Source organism: Alosa pseudoharengus, unplaced genomic scaffold (assembly GCF_046254945.1).
Source record: "Alosa pseudoharengus isolate Yale_2024_CS ecotype anadromous, Long Island Sound unplaced genomic scaffold, YU_APseudo_1.1 YU_APseudo_1.1_scf_1, whole genome shotgun sequence".
Lineage (NCBI taxonomy): Eukaryota > Metazoa > Chordata > Actinopteri > Clupeiformes > Clupeidae > Alosa > Alosa pseudoharengus.
In genome coordinates this window covers 34,075,465-34,097,006 of record NW_027468564.1, presented here as the reverse complement: position 1 = coordinate 34,097,006, position 21,542 = coordinate 34,075,465, and the positions used below count along the sequence as shown (strand labels likewise).

Here is a 21,542-nt window from a genome sequence, read left to right as displayed (position 1 = left end):
ACCTACATTCTCCTCCAGTTGCTCACTGACCCTCTGATCTGTAATATGCATTCTAACATCTCCTCCTTCATGTTCAGGGCCCTATTTTCCGACTTAGTGCATGACGGAAAGCGGATTATTATCCCAGCGCAACGTTTAATTCTTATTTTGCACGTCACGCCAAGGGGTGTGGCAATTAACAACCTAGGGAGGGGTCTGCCACGATGTCTAAAAATCGCTATCGTACACTGTCACGGTCTGAGGACCGGCACGCAGGATTGGACCCAATAGCAGACACCAAATCAGGAATTGAAGGGAAAAAGACTTTAATGTCAAAACTTAGCTTCAAAAGGGCAGTTCAAAAATAAGGGAACTCTGACAGGGCAGGAACAAACTCCACAAAAGGCAGGTCAAAAACAGTCCAACACTCAAAAGATTTCGAAACTTTAAAAAACAGATTAAATTCCAAAAGGCAACACGAAATCCAAAAACAGTCGAAGATCACAAACAACAAAGCTTGACACAGAGTACACTGGAGATACAGCCTTGACAAGGATTTACATGACGTGACTGAAAGACTCAAAATAATCCAGCAAAGAACACAAGAAGGGACAGGGTTTAAATACACAGAACCAAACAGGACTAACAAGACACAGGTGGAAAGGAACAAAGCAATAATCAGGCACAAGGCTCAGATGAGGGGTATGGTCAAGGAACAAAAGCACATGACAAGGGTAAAACAAAGGAACACATTGTACAGGACACAGGAAGTAAATCAAAGCACAACAGGAAGTGACAGGAAGATATAAAACAAGGTAAAACACACAAGAAATACAATCACTACAGAAAACAAGGAATACATGGCCAGGACCTACGTAATGATCCTGGGCCGGATCCTGACAGTACACTACCTAAAACGCATTGCGCCACTAACCAAGAGAAACCTGTGGCCTGTACTACGAAGGGAGCAGATATAACCCAGAGTTACTTTGTTAAACCGGGGTTGACAAAACCTGGTTATCTTAAGTGGTGTTAATCGGTACTACAACGCTGATTATGAAGTTGATTTGTTGAACCGGGGTTAACCTAATTGGAGTTTGTGCGCGTTCACATAAAAGGGGCGGGTTGCAGCGCAAGTCACCACTTTCAATGACGACACGATCACCTTATTTTACGGATGAGGAATGCACAATTATTATGACAAGTTACGAGGAATTAATACCCACTCTACGACAAAAATCAAAAACGCCGGCAGTGAACAAAGCAAGGCAAGGCTGTTGGCAACGTATTGCAGATTGGGTAGCCAAAATGCCTAAAAGAAAAGTTTTATTTCCACATGTTCCTCAAATATGTGTTACGGAGGATAAATAGCTTGCAGAATGTCTGAAATGAGTTGAAATAATTACTGGTAAATTGCCTATTTTGAGTTCATAAAAAGGCCTACAGATGCAACACAATTCAGAAGTGGGCATATAGATTAATAAGGATAATTGAATGTTTAAGTAGCCCCCATTGACCGATTTAGCGTAGCCTATGCCTAATCCTGTGAACATTTCAGATGCAACACCAGTGCCAAACGCACATGGCAGCAGGTGAAAATGAAACACAAAAACATATCAGAATGGTAGGTTTTATATAGTTATAGCTTGCATTAATATTTCTTAATTGTGACAATATGTTGTATGCTTAGGACTATAGCCTTCACTTGGCCTCTGTTTTACAAGGAAACACAAGAAAAAAGTGCCTTTGAACACTAGGCCTACTGTAGGAGGAAAGGCACCAGAGTCTTTTACAGTAGCAGATGTTTTGGCCATCGCAAATAATAGCGGAAGGCCGATTATGGAGGGGGTTGAGGGAGGCATTTGGTCGGATCCTGGTGCAGTGGAAATGTGCAGCCTTTATGTGCAGGGTAATATGACATTCAAGTTTTATGTTAAAAGGGTGATTTATTTTCGGACATAGGCCTACAGTATTCTTGCTCAGATGTTCAGCACACTGTAGGCTATGTCCGATTTATTTTCGGACATACAGTAGCCTATTCTTGCTCAGATATTCACCGAATACATGAATTGTCCACTGGCAAAATATCTCAACGAAAGGCACATTATCTGTTCTATCGTAAGGTGCATTGCTACGGCGGGTGACATTAGAGACGTCTGCCTCGATCAGCTGACAATGATAACGAATTCCCTCGGCTGAGAATCTATATCGTTCATAAAGAATATCATCCGCTAATGTCAGCGGATTCTGGCGGTCTCTAAAAACCCTCGCCCTGCGAAGAGAGTCCCTCATGATTTGCGCTCCAATGTCGTATGAATCATCCAGGTACGCAGACAAGTTGTACGTGGAGGGGTGGCAGCCTACTTATAAAGGGTGTGGTTAAACGGAAATCTCGGGTTAACCAAGAACATAACCTGCTCGGACCAGGTTTGAGATGCAGCGTAAATTGCCATGGCAGCATACCTCGGTTAAAGCCTATCCACCTTTCATAGTACGGGCTAATCGAGAAGTTACGCCATACGTGATAAAGTTACTCTCAAAGTTACCCAGATAAGCCAGTAACCCCGCTTCATAGTACAGGCCCCCGGTCAGAAATCCATGGCGAGTTGTTTATGTTATTTTAAGAGCGCATTATCAACAGTGATATGGGCGGGTGCACGACGCACCATGCTTCTCTCATCCACGAAAGCGCATCAGCGCACATCCATGCAAAACATTACAAATTACACGATTAGAATGAGAAACATAATTAGAATAAAGATATTACAAAATACATCTCACAATTAGTAGTTATTTACCATCTTTTGAAGTTGGTAATGACGGAGAGGCAAATATGAATCACAGCTGAAGACGCACTGTCACGAGATATAAGCAACTCCTCTTCAGGATAAACGGTATCGGTATCTGGTATCGGTTGCCGTCCGACCGGGGTGGGGGGGGGGGTTATGGTGTTGGTCCGACCGGTGGGGGTGGGGGATGTGGGTGCTGGCGTCTTGTTTGTGCGATACAGTAGCCTACACTACATATTAAATAAATAACCAGCTTCTCAAAATAACAGTTAACAAAGTAATAACACCAAACAAATTATACAACAGTATACAAATATTTTAAAATATTTGTGTCATTTGTGCAATTTCAACAAAGACTATTACAAAATATAGAACAAGTGCAAAAGAAAGTGCAAAACAACAAAATGTGCAAATGTGATCTGTAACTACAAACCATCCTCCTTGGCTTTAAAAAATAACATTTCAAGGGGCCCTTTGGTAATTGCACTGTTTTACTATTGGACCCTTACATTACATTACATTACATTACATTACATTACATTTGGCTGACGCATTTTTAGTCAAAGCGACTAACAACATGGTAAACAGTTTAAGTTTTAAAGCAATTCTCAACAATTTTAGGACAATTAAAAAAACGGTAAGTACAGTAAGAATAAGTGCATCAGTGAGTGCTGTTTTTAACAGTTACGTGTCAGTTCAAGACGGCTGGTAAGTGCTAGGATCAGCAAGATTTGTTGTAAGTGGTGCTATGAGAGGAGATGTTCTCTAAAGAGCTGGGTCTTCAGGAGTTTTGTAGGAACGGGCAGTGTGTTCCACCAACGAGGAAAAAAAGATGAGAAAAGTTTGGGTTGGCCTGAGCGTACCGGTGGTAGAGCTAGACGTCGTTCGTCTGAGGAGCGCAGCGGTCTAGAGGTAGCGTATGTCTGTATGAGGGCATTCAAGTAGGCGGGAGCAGAACCGGAGACTACTTTGTAGGCAAGCGTTAGAGCCTTGAATTTGATGCGGGCCGCTATAGGTAGCCAGTGTAGCTGGATGAGCAGTGGGGTAACATGTGCCCTTTTGGGTTGGTTGTAGACCAGGCGCGCCGCCACATTCTGGATCATCTGAAGGGGTTTCACTGCGCAGGCTGGGAGACCTGTCAGGAGGGCGTTGCAGTAGTCGAGTTGTGAGATGACTATTGCCTGAACCAGAAGTTGGGTAGCATATTGAGTCAAGTAAGTCCTAATTTTCTGTATGTTGTAGAGTGTGAAACGGCATGACCGGGCGACTAAGGCAACATGATCTGAGAAGTTTAGTTGGTTGTCGAGAACAACTCCTAGATTTCTTGCAGTCCTGGTAGGTGAAACAGACAGGGAGTCAAATTTGATGTTGATGTTGTGGTGTATGGTAGGTTTAGGTCTCATTTGTGGTGTATGGTAGGTTTAGGTCTCATTTCAGGCGGCGATGAGTCTGAGGACAGAGCTGAGGTCCAGAAACTCTCAGCTTGGTGCTCAGCCAACAAGCTACTCCTCAACACTTTAAAGACTAAGGAGATCATCATAGACTTCAGACGCAACCGCACTGCACTTGCCCCTCTCCACCTGAACGGCGACTGCGTGGAAAGGGTGTCATTCAAATTCCTAGGGGTACACATCTCCGAAGACCTGGTCCATCAACACCAAAGCAATAACTAAGAAGGCCCAACAGCAACTACATTTCCTAAGAATTCTCAGGAAAAAACACCTCAAACAGAAGCTGCTGGTGTCCTTCTACAGGTCTATCATTGAAAGCATACTCACCTATTGCATCAGAGCTTGTTATGCGGGTTGCGCGGCACGCCGACTCCCGCTGCCTCAACAGATCCATTTTCAAAGACTCTGCCCTCCCTGCCCACCACCTGTTCAACCTGCTTCCCTCCGGCAGGCGTTTCAGGTCTATAAATGCACGCACCACCAGACTAACCAACAGTTTCTTCCCCTGGGCCATACGCTCACTAAACCAAAAAAAAGAACCCTCTGCAAACTGTGGCCACCCCCCACCCCCCAATCTTCCCCTCCCCTGCCATGTTCAACCTCAAACACCTCTGGACAATATTGCATTCTGCGCACCTATGCACTAGGCACTTTTCCTGCTATTTAGGCTGTGGCTATTTTACTCATATGTGCTGGAGGGTGTTCTGTCTGGGAGGGTTTGGAGAGTATTTTTTATTTTTTATTTTTTGTGTGTAAATGTTGTGCTGCGTTTGGGGCTGGGAGGATGAGAGTGTGTGTGAGAGTAATAGAGAGGGCGGGGCATATTGGGGATGTTTTTTCTGTACGTTTACCTATTATTCATAAATTATTTATTGCTCTTTAAAAAAAAAAGCACTGACCAAGAGTGGCAACTTGAAATTTCGTTGTGTTGATACTCTGTATTTTATGCAATGACAAATAAAGCTTCTGTTCTATTCTTAGCTGGGAGGACCAGCAGTTCAGTCTTTGAGAGGTTCAGATGGAGGTGGTGTGCCTTCATCCATGTAGCTATGTCTGAGAGGCATTCCGAGATCCGTGCTGAAACTAAGGGGTCATCAGGTGGAAAGGACAGATGGAGCTGTGCGTCGTCTGCATAGCAGTGGTATGAGAAGTCATGCGAACGGATAATCTGTCCCAAGGAGGTTGTGTAGATAGCAAAGAGAAGGGGGCCCAGCACTGAGCCCTGGGGGACCCCTGTGGTGAGATGGTGAGGTGCAGATAGCTGACCAAGCCATGATACGTTAAACGAGCGTCCTGTGAGGTAGGATTCAAACCAGGAGAGAGCAGAACCGGAGATTCCCATGTTAGCGGTATAGAGAGAAGGATGCGGTGATTAACCGTGTCAAAGGCAGCCGATAAGTCAAGCAGAATGAGTACTGATGACCGAGCGGTCCCCCTGGCTTCTTTTAAGGCTTCTGTTACAGACAGCAGAGCCGTTTCGGTAGAGTGGCTGCTTTTGAACCCAGATTGATTTGGATCCAGAAGGTTGTTCTGTGAAAGGAAGTCAGAGACCTGTTTGGAGACTGCTCGTTCAATGCCTTTGGATAGGAAAGGCAGGAGTGAGACAGGGCGGTAGTTCTCAACTTGAGCAGGGTTGAGAGAAGCTTTCTTAAGTAATGGTGTTACCCGGGCCATTTTGAACGCTGTTGGAAATGTGCCGGAGGTTAGTGAGACATTGATCACATGTGTGATAGCTGGTGCGATGGTTGGGCTGATGGACTGAAGTAGGCTCGTGGGTATAGGGTCCAGCGAGCATGTGGTAGGACGGCTACATGTCAGAAGTCTAGATAATTCACTCTCGGAGAGAGGCGCGAATGCTGAAAAAGATGTTCCAGCAGCCCCTAGAGGTTGTAGGAATGCCTGTCTTCATGCAGGCTGTCAGACTGTTGCCCTGCAGCCTGTTCCGCAAGTCTGTCCTGATCTATACACCGAGAGTGAATGAAATTTAGATTATTTTATAGTTTTGTGTAATATGGATGGAATTTGAGCACGGAGAGCTTTTTAATTTAGAGGCCGGAGCGGCCGCTCTGTTCTCCTCCGATACTGTTCACACGAGTCTGAGGCTTGCCCAAACCCACCCAGAATTCATGTCTTCCTAATAAAACCAAGACCATTAAATTTCAAAGATATTGGCCATAGTAGCCTAAGTTTGTTGATGGAGATGGAGTTATCTAAATAATTTAGAAAGCGTACGCGTAGACACGGGCGGGCCTGGACGGGCCTAGGCCCGTCTATTTGTCAGTCTTGCCCGTCCGATTAGAGGGCTTTCCTTCATTTACGCTCACCATCTTAAAAAGACGCGCAAGTCAACACTCTGCTTCGATCAGGTGGCTGTTTTCTCGGCCGCTTCTCCGCTCAAATTCGCGTCAGGTCGCTGCCTCAATTTCGCTCCCTGCTCCACTTAAAAATCATTCCATTGCAGTGAAATCACTCCATGCTCGCTCCAATTTAAAAGAGGGAGAAATAATCTACAAGCCGAATTGTCACCTTAAACAGAACTTAAATCCCAACGGCAATATATTTCATTCTCATTTATTTTAAAAGATAGTGCAACACCGATAGTGCAACAACAAACACGCTTGGCAACGTTAATACACACAACCCTAAAACTAAAGGGATCAGTGGGATTAATTGCCTAAAGAATACAGGCTTAGCATCCAAGTTTTACTTTAGCCTTCTACTTGATATGAAGCATATTCAAATTGCTCACGTTTTTCTTTGCTCTCCGTAGCACACTCATGTTTCCGCAAAATATGTCCTCTTAGATTCCAAAATGAATCTTTACTCACTGAAACTGTGTCACCATACGGTTATTCTTGCGCTACATTCTTGCGCTACGTTAGTATATAGTTGTTTTGTAGGAATAGTACACTTATGACTTATCAGTTTTCTTTCTAAAAGTAGCGTAGCCAGAAATGTTCAAATGGGTGGGCACAGAAAAAAACGGGTGGGCAATGCATGAATCATAGGCATGTTATATTTATGACATAAAAGAGGAATCTATTGAACACATTTGATCACAGCTGACAAATTCCGCAGAAACATTTTCAACTGGAGCAAAACAATGCATGAATGTAGCTTCTGCGCGTCACATGAAACACAATTGAGACAATAGATTGACCATATTGGACAACTGCAAAGCCTTATCATAGGCATGTTATATTCTAGATTGACCATATTGGACAACTGCAAAGCCTTATCATAGGCATGTTATATTCATGACATGAAAAGTGGAACTTATAGAACGAAAATGACAAATTACGCAGTCGGCTAAACATTTTAAACTTGCACAAAACTGATGAACCCAGCATCGGTGAGTCGCATTAAAACACAAATTGAAGCAACAACTTGACCATTGGACAATCCTACCACAAAACCTTTCCATAGGCCTGCAATGTTTATGACATAAAAAGTGGAATATGAACGCATTTCATCACACCTGACAATTAAACGGAGCTGTGGCTGTTCGTGATTTGACTGATTCTTGAGAGCGAGGAGCGGGATATGCACCGCTCAGCTCCGTTCACTAGCTCTGATTCGGAGGCATATCACATATGTAAAGATTATAAAAACGGATTATTTTTCGATTCGTGGCACGTTTCTTATTTTTTTTAATGCGTTCTGCGGAGAAGGGAGACTGGTGTTGGTCATGGTTAGGAATGAAAGGGAGAAAACAGGACAGGAGTAACATGGTGTAATACTTTTTTTTTGACGACATAGTTAAGGCGGCAGGCCTGTTTTGCCAAGGCGGCCGCCTTGACAGCAAAGTGCTGCGGGAAACCCTGTACTTATACTAGATTCCTTCAAATGCGCCACTGACTATGAAAATACCGATGCGCTTTTTAAAGTTGGGCTGCTCGCTGTTAAAAGGAATGTCAGATGTAATTCTCATTGGTTTAAATGATGTTACGCCCAAAACACACCCATGACTGATTAAGAAACATAGGATGCCTTGTTGCGCCATCCGCCCGACGTTTGATAACGAAAACACTCCCAATGTGGACTGGATTTAAATTTAAATACGCTTTTGACTAGTGACCATGCGCTTTAGACCACGATGATAGGGCCCTCAACCTGTTGCTGACATAGGCTACTTGCAATACTGGCAGGGTTCCCACGGGTCACGTAATTTTGGAAAGACTATTCCAGACGTAGATTGGTGTATATCTTATTAGCTTTACTGCTTGCTTGAGTAGTTGTTGTGATGCAGTAGAGACAGCATGGGGTGCTGCAGATGCAGTAGAGACAGCATGGGGTGCTGCAGATGCAGATGCAGTAGAGACAGCATGGGGTGCTGCAGATGCAGTAGAGACAGCATGGGGTGCTGCAGATGCAGTAGAGACAGCATGGGGTGCTGCAGACGGAGCAGAGACAGGATGGGGTGCTGCAGATGCAGATGCAGTAGAGACAGCATGGGGTGCTGCAGATGCAGTAGAGACAGCATGGGGTGCTGCAGATGCAGATGCAGTAGAGACAGCATGGGGTGCTGCAGATGCAGTAGAGACAGCATGGGGTGCTACAGATGCAGTAGAGACAGCATGGGGTGCTGCAGATGCAGTAGAGACAGCATGGGGTGCTGCAGATGCAGATGCAGTAGAGACAGCATGGGGTGCTACTAGGGATGCACGATATATCGGCGGCCGATATATTATTAGCCGATAAGTGAAAAAATTAAAATATTATTATCGGTCCGATAACAGAATTCTGGCCGATAATTTGCGCCGATATTTTTTAAAGTCCTAATTTAAGCCTAGGCTACGTAAGGTCCGTCTGGCTACACTGAGCTACTTGAGCTTGGTTGGCTATACTTTTTCCTCAATATAATGTCAGCGGTGTGAATGTATTTCACCACTCTAACAAAATCTGTGGATATGCGTTCATTTGGGAATCTGCATCTCAAAATCCTCTCGTGAATGATCCGCCATTTAACCTTAACAGAGCGGAGCTCAGCCCTATCTAGAGCCGTCTTGTGCTGGTGTGTTTGCACTTTACCGCGCTGGTCGGGGAAACAAATAAACAAACTCGTTAGTGGGACGAGTACATAAGTAGGCCTAGTTCTAAGTTGTGTTTTAGTATTATATTTGCATTACTTTAGCTTGGGTTTTGTATTATTACCTAGAAATATGCTAACCATTCGTGCTTCAGTTCCAGACAGGTCATCATAAAAAGTTATTAAAACCTTCGGGGCTAACTCCTTTCATTTCTGCTGCAGCAGGTTGTGCGCAACAGAGTAGACGGACATAAGATACAGTCTGAGGAGTTGCAGCTTTATTCAGTTACCCGCAGTTGAAGTTGTGAAGTTTCCCTCACAAACACTGATTTGGTCGCTATACTGTAGCTTATTCCAAACTGAGCCGTTTATGAGCGTTTAGTCCTAAATGAAAACGATTCAAACTCTCTAGCCACTCACTCGCAATTCACTGACGTCAGGTTCACTTAAAGTAGCCACACATACTGTAGGGCTAGGCTACTGTTATGTTGTTGACTGCCTTACTATTGAGGACTATTATGAGTTCTGTCCATCATTTGGTGGTAGGTAAAATTACTGCAATAAAATTATGCTTATTAAATGCTTTCCCCAAATCACTTTTCACAATTTTTTTTCAAGAGTAATATTATCGGTATCGGCCACAAAAAACCAATAAATATCGGTTATCGTTATCGGCCCTAAAATTCCATATCGGTGCATCTCTAGGTGCTACAGATGCAGTAGAGACAGCATGGGGTGCTACAGATGCAGTAGAGACAGCATGGGGTGCTGCAGATGTAGTAGAGACAGCATGGGGTGCTGCAGACGGAGCAGAGACAGCACAGCATGGGGTGCTGCAGATGCAGTAGAGACAGCTGGAATGATGGTGAGAAGTGGGGGGAGAGGGAGAAAAGGGCACAGAGACAGAGTTAAAGAGTGAAAAAAAACAGAATACAAAGTAAACTAGATGTACCGCAGAGCGGTACAAAATATGACCGCCGCCCTGTCCAGCACATTTTTTCCACAAAAAGAAATCACGCTGAAAGGCCTATATGATTCTAACTGTCTCATTAAATTGCATTATCCACACTCAATTCTCACTGGTATCTGCTAGACAACAAGTACCAAAACATGATTAGTTCATAGATTTCACATGTAAAATTCATTTTATACAACCCCACCTCCATCTTGCCTGTTTATAATTCTGAGAAATTCTTGATTTGTTTGTGTTATGTTTGTTATGTGTGTGAGTGTGTGTGTGTGTGTGTGTGTGTGTGTGTGTGTGTGTGCTTGTGTGTGTGCCTGCGTATGTGCCTGTGCATGGAAGCGTACATATGTCTACTGTGTGAGTATGTGTCATACATATGATTACTGTGAATGTGTGTGTGTGTGTGTGTGTGTATCTGTTTGTGCACATGTGTGCACATGAAATGGGTTAACATGACCCCTGGAGGCAAATATACGAAAAAAATGGTCATCCTAGGCCCTACAGTTCTCAAGATATTCACAGAGAACTGTGTCTGGCCTACCCTCCTTTCGGGGGGTCCAGTCCAGCGGGGGGGCTACAGATCAAAACGAAAAATGACGGTTCCATGCTATCCATGTGGGGGTACATGCCCACCAAGTTTTGTGTACCCCGGTCTTTCAGTGTGCCGGGAATCCTTGTTGGTGTACGTCACTAAATGTACACATAAATTATTTTATTGTAAGGCCCCCCATGAACGAAAGTACACAAAACTTGGCATGCATTCGGAGGGTGTCATAATGATCATACACTTTCAATTTTGTGCAGTTTTGACCATGTCAGCCAGAGATATTGTGATGAAAACACCTAATTTTTTGCTTTTTAATTTTTAACTAGGTGGCGCTATACATGAAATAAGTGGTAATGGGATGGGTTGACATGGCCCCTTGAGATCAACATACAAAAAAAAGGTGGACCTCCTAGGCCCTACGGTTCTCGAGATATTCACAGAAAACTGTCTCCGGCCACCTACAGGCCAGTTGGTGTATAGTAACATAAATTAATTTATTGTGTGGCCCCCCATGAACGGAATTCCATGAAACTTGGCGTGCATTCAGAGGGTGTCATAATGATCCTACACTTCCAATTAGGTCACAGATACCTGCGATTACAACACCTCATTTTTACTTTTTTGTGTTTAACTAGGTGGCGCTATACATGAAATAAGTGGTTATGGAATGGGTTGACATGGCCCCTTGAGATCAACATACAAAAAAAATGGTCCTCCTAAACCTTACGGTTCTCGAGATATTCACAGAAAACTGTGTCTGCCCTACCCTCCTTTCGGGGGGTGCAGTCCAGCGGGGGGGCTACAGATCAAAACGAAAAACGATGGTTCCATGCTATCCATATGGGGTTACATGCCCACCAAGTTTCGTCTACCCCGGTCTTTCAGTGTCCCGGGAATCATTGACGGAAATTTGGACATGCGAAAAAGAAAAAAAGAAAAAAATCTGACTAAACCTATATGACCGCCGCTTCGCTGCGCGGCGGTCATAATAATTGACACTGAATGTCTGAGAGAGTGCAGTGTGTTAAACAAACACAGAAATGTTAAAGAACGTAGAGTGCTACTACAGTGTGTGTGTGTGTGTGTGGTGGTTGTAGGAGAACCAAAGACTGACCAGTGGCTGCAGAGGCTGCTCTGGGAGGACGCACTGGTCTCAAAGGTGATGTGGTCTTGCTTGAAGATAACCCCAAGGCAAGCAGCTCGGGAGGCACTGGCAATGGAGCCCTCACTGGAACTGGTGGAAAATTAGAACACTGATCAGAAACAGGCATGTCTGTGTAGTAGAGTTAAGTTAGCAGGTGTACGTGCGCAACTGCGCATATGCCAACCTGGCCGTGGAGATGTAAGGGCACTATCAGGCCGGTCTGGTTTTGAGAGCGTTGCTGTTGGTTTCAGCCTCCCTAACACAGAAAACCTATGTCAGTCTAATCCCCTTAATCATTGTCCCTTAGTAAATGTGTTAATAAGTATCACCATAAACGCATGCAAACCCATAAAACATATGTTAGGGTGTGGTACTTTGATGCATCTACACTGCATGGGTAATCTACAGCTTCATGTATCAAATTGAATGTAATTCTAGTCCAAAAAAAATAAATATTTGCTATACCAATGTATACACTATATACACTATGCATTTTGGAAGTGTAGTTCTTTATGCTGTTGATCATTTAAATACCAAACCCTTAAGGTATAGCAACAAAATAACATGCAAAACAAGAACTTAACTGTACTTACCCTCAACGATGAGTTATAAATGCCTTCAATGTTAGTAGAACAATTGAACATAAGCATTAGAACAGACCAGAACGTGGCCTAACCAACAAATCAATGTAGAACAGATAATCCTGATTCATGTCAGGATCATCACTAGAATGCAGTAGGAGTAAAACCTTTGACCACCGGGACTCCAACAACTTCTGAACCTGAAAGTAGAGTAAAGACAGTTTAACTTTCCAAGCATTTACTGCTTAAACAGGCGGAGTGGCATACAAAAACCTCTACTATTTGCAATTCATGGGCATTATAACAGGCCTGACGTTGGCCTAGTAAACTCAAGGCAGTGTGGAGTAGATAAGATTGATGTTAGAATCATCTCCAGTGTGCAGTAAGACCGTTGGCCACAGGGACTCCAGCAACTTGTGAACCTGTGCACAGTGCAGAAACAGTGTGACATCCCAAGCATTTATCATTTTACATAACACTGAATAAAACCACAGTTTAACAGGTGTGTGTGTGTGTGCGTGCGTGCGTGTGCATGCGTGCGTGATTTTCTTACTCAGTTGGCCTTGGAGTTTGGATGGGGATATAGACATCATCATTCCCTCCAACTCTTCATCATCATCCATTTCTGTGAAACAGAGCACAAAAGCAAAGATGTGAGGTTACACATTTACAGATTTTAATTTGACTGAATACTCAACTGCATTGTCAACAAACCTGGATGATGACAGGCGGATGATACAAGGCCTGAGGAAGCAGGTTCCTCAGGACCACTCTGAAGCTCTCTTTCTGAGCGAGGTAATGCTTCAGCCGATCCATTTTGCTGCCTGGCACACACTCTTTCCGGAGGATGAATGCAGCGTACCCATCAGCTCTGTTCTTCCAAATATCCCCCCGAGTCTTCATAGCATGATTGCCAAAACCAACCAGGTTGTCAGCATCATTCAGTGCTGGTGGTGCCACAGATCTTTCAGCAAGATACTTCAGAAGGTCTTCTATCTCTTTGAAGCTTCTGCTATACCCGAGGAATGACAGTAGGCTATCCTTCTTGGGATCATCTGCTCTGAACTGTCCAGCTCTCTCCTCTTCAACCTTCTTGATCAGGTACACAATGTAGCCTACGTCATTTTCCAGTAGCCACCGGAATGACTTTCCTTTATATTTCCCAAATTGTACAATATACTCCACGAGCACCTCCTGTCTGTCGGACACATCTCCTCCTCTCATGAAGACAATGGAACGGGCATTGTCTTTCACCTTTTCTTCCCTCTGAGGTGCAGACTTGTCCTGGAGGTCAGGATTGTCCTTCAGCCTCTTGGCTTCCTCTGATGGATCTTGCCGCAGATAGCCTGTTGGTCCTCTCCTAAAGGTCACCTTGACCTTGCCTGGAAATATCAATTTGACCTTCATCCTGCTGGCTGTAAAACAAACTAACAAACAAATAATGTTAAGATGGTGAAATCAAAACTTATTTTAGATATTTACTGCATCACATTTGACAACCTAGCTCAAAGAGAATTGGCCTGATACAATTGTTGCTGCTGTGCAGCTTTGCTGACCTGTGAAGTTCACAGTTCAAAAGATCAATAGTTTTTCAACACCTCTTTGATCTTTATCTACTCTGAGCCTAGGAAGAGGGCACACGTGCAGGCCCAAGTTTGTGTGTGTGAGAGAACTGCAAGGGGGGAGAAAGGGGGAGGCAGCAGTGTGTGTGTGTGTGTGTGTGCAAGAAGGGGGGTGATAGGTGAGAGGAGTGGGAGAAATGGAAAAGTACTCTGTGTGTTTGTCTATAGGTATGAACAAGGAGAGAGCAAAAGGGTGTGGGGGCAGGATAAATGTATCATATGATAGGCAATAAATATAAATAGATAGGTCAGCCCATGTTGAGATGGTATTAATAGCTTAGTAGTCTTTCCTCAGTGTATACTGTAGGTTCGTCAGACAGACAATAGCCTACCCCAAGCCTATAGATAACCTGCCAACAACTAGATTATATATGTATACATGCTGAGCATCGATCATTTAACGTCACACCATTCACATACAAGTAAAACACGATCATATTTATTCATTGTGGACTTATAGGGTATAAACGTTAGCGTCCGTCTACCAGTAGAACGATGCTGAGGTAAAAAGTACCTGGCGTGACGTCAACGCTACTACCTGGTTAACACTACTTTGGAATAAACCGACTGACACCACTTTTAACGTTATAAAATGATAACTAGACACGCGAATATATAAAACGAGAATGTCATTTCACTCTTCAGTGCGTTATTTTACCACAAGCCAACAAAACACCAGCGTTACGTTAAATTACGCCATGGTTAACTTAGCAGCTAGCTGCTGCTACGGCAGCGTCAGTCAACAATACTACTACGCTAGTGATGCTAACGTTGGTATTATATCAATATGTATCGTCAGATACGGGCTGACAAGTTTTTTTGACGTAATGATATGAAAACTGTGCTCATTAACATATAAAACCATTGTTTTTATTCATTAAAGAGTACGTAGTTTAACCACAGCCCCTACTTGTATCGCTTGGCAACCGAGCGGTGCTAGCCTAGCCAATCGATGGTACAAAATAGTGTCAGTAAGGCGCTGACGAAATAAAATCACGTAAAACCATATAAATCCGGCACATTATCAAAAAATATATATAGCTTCATTCATTAATTAGCACGTAATTAGACCAAACATGTCTGAGAGGGAAAAGCCGGTTGGCTCTATCATCAATCAAACGAATTAGCAGCAATCAAAAATATTACTATTAAAGAGCTAACTGCTATGAAAAAAAACTGGCGATATGGTGGTACCTTTATCCCGTTGCTGTAAATTTACCCCACACAACATATCTTATCTTAGATAAATGAATAGTGAATAAAATCCGAGTAGCGAGTAGCTTGCCCTGTCGTCTCCACCGTTTTCTCAGAATAAACTTTCCAGGCGATGCGCGTCTCCAGAGCCATATAAAGGTAGAGTTGCGACAATGGGTGTTCAAAATTCGTTAAGGTCACGTGGTTCATGTAAACTTCAAATAGTTCCCGGAAGTGATTGACAATGGATTAGAATGCATTAAATAGGCTACTGTCCAATGATAGACAGAACCACGATTTTGGGTAATTGACAGTCAATAAATGCATTGATATACAATATTTATAACACAGTGCAATTATTGTGTAAACTATGTAGTTATCCTACCATTACAACAATATTAAATTAAATTCCAGACCTTATATCTTAGCCTGCTATATAAGGTGACCTTTTTTTCCGCCCTTTTACGTAGCCTATGTGTCACTTAATATTAATTTCTGTACAAAATCAAAACGGGAGATTCTTTAGAAAACGCAATTGCACCCACCCCATAAGTGTATCTAAATTAGGCCTTTCGCTATATAAAATAAATGACCTCGTACAGTGACTCGAAAAGCTGTAATCAGTGTTTTTTAGACTGCGGGTAGCCTACAAAAGTGAATGGAGCTCCAGTGAAATTTTGATTTTGCAACGAGAACCGGTAACACAGCTAGTCTAACATTAACTTGTTTGAGTTTTCTCCCCTGCGTTTCCTCTGGTAGTCACTGATCTGAGCTAATGAGCGAATTACGTAAAGTAGTTTTACGTAAAAATAGTTTTTTTTTTAACATCTCCAGTGTAATGGTGGGCATGCTAAGTTAACCGTAGCATTACCTATTCAGTAACCCTAATGCGAGTGATCATAATAAAATATAAAACGGGACATGTAAGTCCTTCGATAAATAACCAGGCTATGAACTAAAACATGAACAGCATTTTGTCATCGTTGTTATTCACCGTGCTGTGAACAGCATTAAGATGCTAGGCTAAAGAGCTGAGATTCAGACAGGTGAGCACCTGGGAATGGTTGTGCATTGTGTCAGAAAATAGCAATTTGATCAGTGATCATGCATCATCAGCACAAGCTTGGTTTGAACCTTTCTGGGGATGGGGATTTTACACGATTCTTCATCACTGGGCTAGTGTGCCCTGCTGTGTTAATATGACCGTGCTGATGCTAACAGCTGCAGCTCCCTCAAATCTAGGTTCTCTCATGCATATTAGGCTAGCTTTTGCCAATGAAAATGAATGCAAAATAAAAAAAACAGCCCTGCTCCTAACTGAAGAAACGTTTACGTTACCAACAATGTTAACAACTAGGTTCACTGCTGCAAGTAGGCCAACAAAGTTGACTGTAAATATGCTTCGCCATATTTAACGAACCAGCTAGCTTTGTGATAACAAAGTCTTACCTTTTATGTTTAGTCCACTGAAAGTTATCCACATATCAAACGAATCCATGGAGGAAATCCATGGAGGAATTGTTTTGGGGAAGCAATTGCACTATATCCAACTTTTGCTGCCCTTTTTAAAATCAAACCACTTTAAATCCATAGCCTACTGTAGATGAGCATTGCGCATAACGTTACAACTATGTTGACATGATAAAGCTAAAGAAACGTCACATTAGAAAAGTTGTACAAACGCAAATTACACTTAATGACAGCTTGTTCGTAGTGTAGCCTAGTGCTGCCTAATTGAAAGGGGATAGGCAAGGTTTATCTTAGGCTATTATGTGTAGCACATTTATTGGGCTTTTAGCCTCTTAATTTATTTGATAAGGAACTGATACAAACTGAGCAGCAGAAAAGCTGTCATAGGCGATACATAGTTTATTATTATAATTAGGTTAGGCTATTATTAATACTATTACTTCACTACTATTACTGTTATTATTATTATTATTCGGATGAGCCAATAATATAAATCTGAGTCTGAAAAGTTGGCTACAAACAGTCTATACTGCTGTAACCACACTGCTGCTATTATTAATTGTTAACTTCCGGGAACTCTTTGAGGCTTCCATGAGCCGCCATTGTTGGAAAAAAAATGGAACATTAGCGTCAATGGAGTTGTCGCAACTCTACCTTTTATATGGCTCCGCGCGTCTCTAAACAAACCGCCCAACAGCGCCACAATATCCACCGGTGGCCAAAAGTATATTACATCCGTAGTGTTAAGAACTACCATAGAGAATGAATGGGAAAAGTTAAGAAAGTTAAGCTTAACTATCCACGGCTCCCGCGCAGGAGACCGGGGTTCGATTCCCCGATGGGGAGGCTACGATTGTTTCCGACCAGTAGGCATGAAGTGCCCTTGAGCAAAGCACCTAACCCCTCACTGCCTTCCTGAGCGCCGCTGTTGTTGCTTGTTGTTGAGTGTGTTTCACTAATTCACGGATTGGAATAAATGCAGAGTCCAAATTTCCCTCACGGGATCAAAAGAGTATATATACTTATACTTATAACTTACTTATACTGGTTAGGAAGCGTTTAGCTTACTGTCCATAGTAAGTCATTTTAATTGTGTGTATTGATGTCTCTTCAGTGTTTTGAGGAACGTCCTGACCCAGGATCAGTCCAGATGTGGAGTGTGTGAGCAGCTACTGAGAGATGCAGTCATCACTAGCTGTGGACACAGTTTCTGCAGGCAGTGCATCAGCAGCTACTGGAGCCAGTCTGGTCCATCAGGAGACCACAGCTGTCCCCAGTGCGGAAAGAGAACACAACCCCTTCTACACTGTCCAGTCATACAGGCCAAACTAACAGGTATTACATACAGAGCATTCAGCAGATTGCTTTTCTAAAGACCTACTGCCAAGAGCAGGACCCAGGCACAATCATAAAAGTAATTTCTCTAAAAAGCGTAATTATTATTAGGCTAGAGTTTAAGGTTCATTGTTCAATGCACTTAGTTGTATTAAAAGGATCTTTTTCTTATTTCATACAGACGACCATGTCCTGAAGAGAGTACTGATGACCCATAAAGCCTGTATGAAGCAGAGGTTTGAGAGCATATGTGAAGGCATCATAAAGTCAGGGACTCAAACACTCCTGAACAAGATCTACACCGAGCTCTACATCACAGAGGGAGAGAGTGAAGGGGTAAATAATGAGCATGAGGTTTGGCAGGTAGAGTCAGCATTCAGGCCACAAACCACAGAAGACACAGCAATCAGCTCTAATGACATTTTCAAGCCCTTACCTGGACAGGAGAGACACATCAGAACTGTTATGACCAAGGGGATCGCTGGCATTGGAAAAACAGTCTCAGTGCAGAAGTTTATCCTTGACTGGGCAGAGGACAGAGCTAACCAGGATGTAGATTTCATGTTTGTGCTTCCATTCCGTGAGGTGAATTTGGTCAAACATGACCAGTTCAGTCTTCACAGGTTCCTGCTTGACTTCCACCCTGAGCTTAGGGAGCTACAGGATGGTGAATACAAAGACTGCCACATTTTGTTCATCTTTGATGGTCTGGATGAGAGTCGACTTCCATTGAATTTCCAAGAGAATCAGAAGTTGTCTGATGTGAAACAAACATCATCAGTGGATGTGCTGATGACGAGCCTTATTCAGGGTACTCTGCTTCCTTCTGCTCTCATCTGGATAACCTCCCGACCAGCAGCAGCCAGTCAGATCCCTTGTCAGTGCATCAGTCTGGTCACAGAAGTACGAGGGTTCAGTGAACCACAGAAGGAAGAGTACTTCAGGAAGAGGATCAGTGACCAGAATCAAGCCAACAGAATCATCTCGCACATTAAGACAACCAGGAGCCTCTACATCATGTGCCACATGCCAGTCTTCTGTTGGATCTCAGCCACTGTCCTTCAGCAGATACTGGAACAGGATGATGGGAAGGAAGCCCCCAAAACTCTGACTGAGATGTTCATACACTTTCTGCTCATCCAGACCACCAGGAAGAGCCAGAAGTATCAAGAGGAAAGTGAGACTGATAGACAGAGTCTCCTGGAATCACATAAGGGTGTCATATTGAAACTAGCAGAGCTGGCTTTCAAGCATCTGGAGAATGGCAATCTCATGTTCTATGAGGAAGACCTGAGAGAGTGTGGCATTGATGTCAGTGAAGCCTCAGTGTACTCTGGCATGTGCACTGAGATCTTCAGGGAGGAATGTGTGTTTCACCACAAGAAGGTCTACTGCTTTGTGCATCTGAGCATCCAGGAGTTTCTAGCTGCACTTCATTTGTTTGTCTCTTTTCTGAACTTTTTGACTCTTTTCTCATTTTTTGACTTGTTTGATCTATTGGCAAGAGCCGTGGATAAAGCTTTGGACAGCAAAAATGGACACCTAGACCTATTCCTCCGCTTCCTTGTAGGCATCTCAGTGGAAAGCAATCAAGCCCTCTTACAAGGCTTGCTGACAAACACACACAGCAGCTCAGAATGCATCAAGAAAACATGTGCATATATCAAGGAACTCAAGAAGAAGGACCCATCTCCTGAGAGATACATCAATCTTCTCCACTGCTTGTATGAAATGAATGATCATTCCCTACATGAAGAAGTTAAGAAATATCTGACATCTCCGGGTGGCTTCTCAGGTGAATTTTCACCTGCCCACTGTTCAGCGCTGGCCCACATGCTTCTGATGTCTGAGGAGGTGCTGGATGAGTTGGACTTGAACAAATACAAAACCTCAGAGGAGGGGCGGAGGAGACTGGTGCCAGCTGTGAGATGCTGCAGGAAGGCTGTGTGAGTATTACAATAAATCAAGATTATTCTCAGTTTCTTTATGCAGCCAGTATACCAAAACTTCTAATCATATACTTTTAATAGCTGCTTATTATACTCCATTTATTATTTCAAATGAGGAAAATAAATTAATCAGTTTCACCAACATTGGTAGCTACCCTGACCTCTACAAACAGGATAGACAGCCAGAGTTTGAGAACACAATCTCACAGCAAAACTATGGGTGCAAGTGTTGCACATGTGCTAAAACATGCGGTAAGGTGTGATCAAAAGCACTAAGTGAGCAGAAAGATTTGGCTAAACCTGACCAATAGCATTGACGAGCAATACCTCAAAGTAATAATGTAATTCGGCCCTTGAGGGTATTTTTAATTGTGACAACAACACACTGGGTGAAAAGGCTCTGAATCAGGGAATATTCATAGTGATATATTTCCTGATATGTGTAATATCAGGAAATATATTGGTTGATATGCTCCTGATATTTTAGTGCCAATTGCCATATCAGGAGCATATCAAAACTCCTGAATGGGACATGCAAGATATCCAGACTTCATATTCTCACCTGATATGATCCATGTTTCAAGTATTACCGGTAGCTACTTGTATGACCCCGGACACCTCTTGTTCTTTTTCCCATATACTCCCTGATATGTCAAACATGGGACTACTGTATGCTGCCCATATACTGCCAGGCACAGCTAATTTCGCAGGCATTTATGTGCATGCCTTTATTTGCTTTTCCATACGCTTTATGGCTTTATTAGTTTTATCATATATTTAATGTTTTTAATTTTTAAAATGAATCATGTGATTTATGTAATGGTTTTAAACTTGGGATAGTCCTACATAACCAACACTGAGCTTATTGTGCAACTAACTTAAATAATATTTCATATTAATTTTATATACACTTAATTACATTATTATGACCGCCGCGCAGCGAATTAGGTTTAGTCAGATTTTTTCTTTCTTTATTTATTTATTTTTTCTTTCACATGTCCAAATTTCCGTCAAGGATTCCCGGGACACTGTAAGACCGGGGTACACGAAACTTGGTGGGCATGTAACCCCACATAGATAGCATGGAACCTCCTTTTTTCATTTTGATCTGTAGCCCCCCCGCTGGACTGGACCCCCCGAATGGAGGGTAGGGCAGACACAGTTTTCTGTGAATATCTTGAGAACCGTAGGGTTTAGGAGGACCATTTTTTGTATGTTGATGTAAACCCATTCCATAACCACTCATTTCATGTATAGCGCCACCTAGTTAAACACAAAAAAGTAAAAATGAGGTGTTGTAATCGCAGGTATCTGTGACCCAACATAGTCAAAACTGCACAAAATTTTTGTATGTTGGTCTTAAGGGGGCATGTCAACCTATCCCCTATTACCACTTATATCATGTATACCGCCACCTAGTTAAAAATTAAAAAGCAAAACATTAGGTGTTTTCATCACAATATATCTGGCTGACATGGTCAAAAC

The 21,542-nt window shown here is 42.8% G+C and overlaps 1 protein-coding gene across 1 annotated transcript in view; it reads left to right on the top strand.

Moving 5' to 3' along the window:
- LOC143126108 (NACHT, LRR and PYD domains-containing protein 12-like) overlaps positions 1 to 21,542 on the top strand; it is an 87,002-nt gene that overhangs the window by 10,183 nt on the left and 55,277 nt on the right. Inside the window, exons 6-7 of the mRNA XM_076288027.1 lie at positions 17,888 to 18,108; positions 18,290 to 20,054. Coding sequence (XP_076144142.1) covers positions 17,888 to 18,108; positions 18,290 to 20,054 — 1,986 coding nt within the window. The remainder of the gene's footprint in view (positions 1 to 17,887; positions 18,109 to 18,289; positions 20,055 to 21,542) is intronic.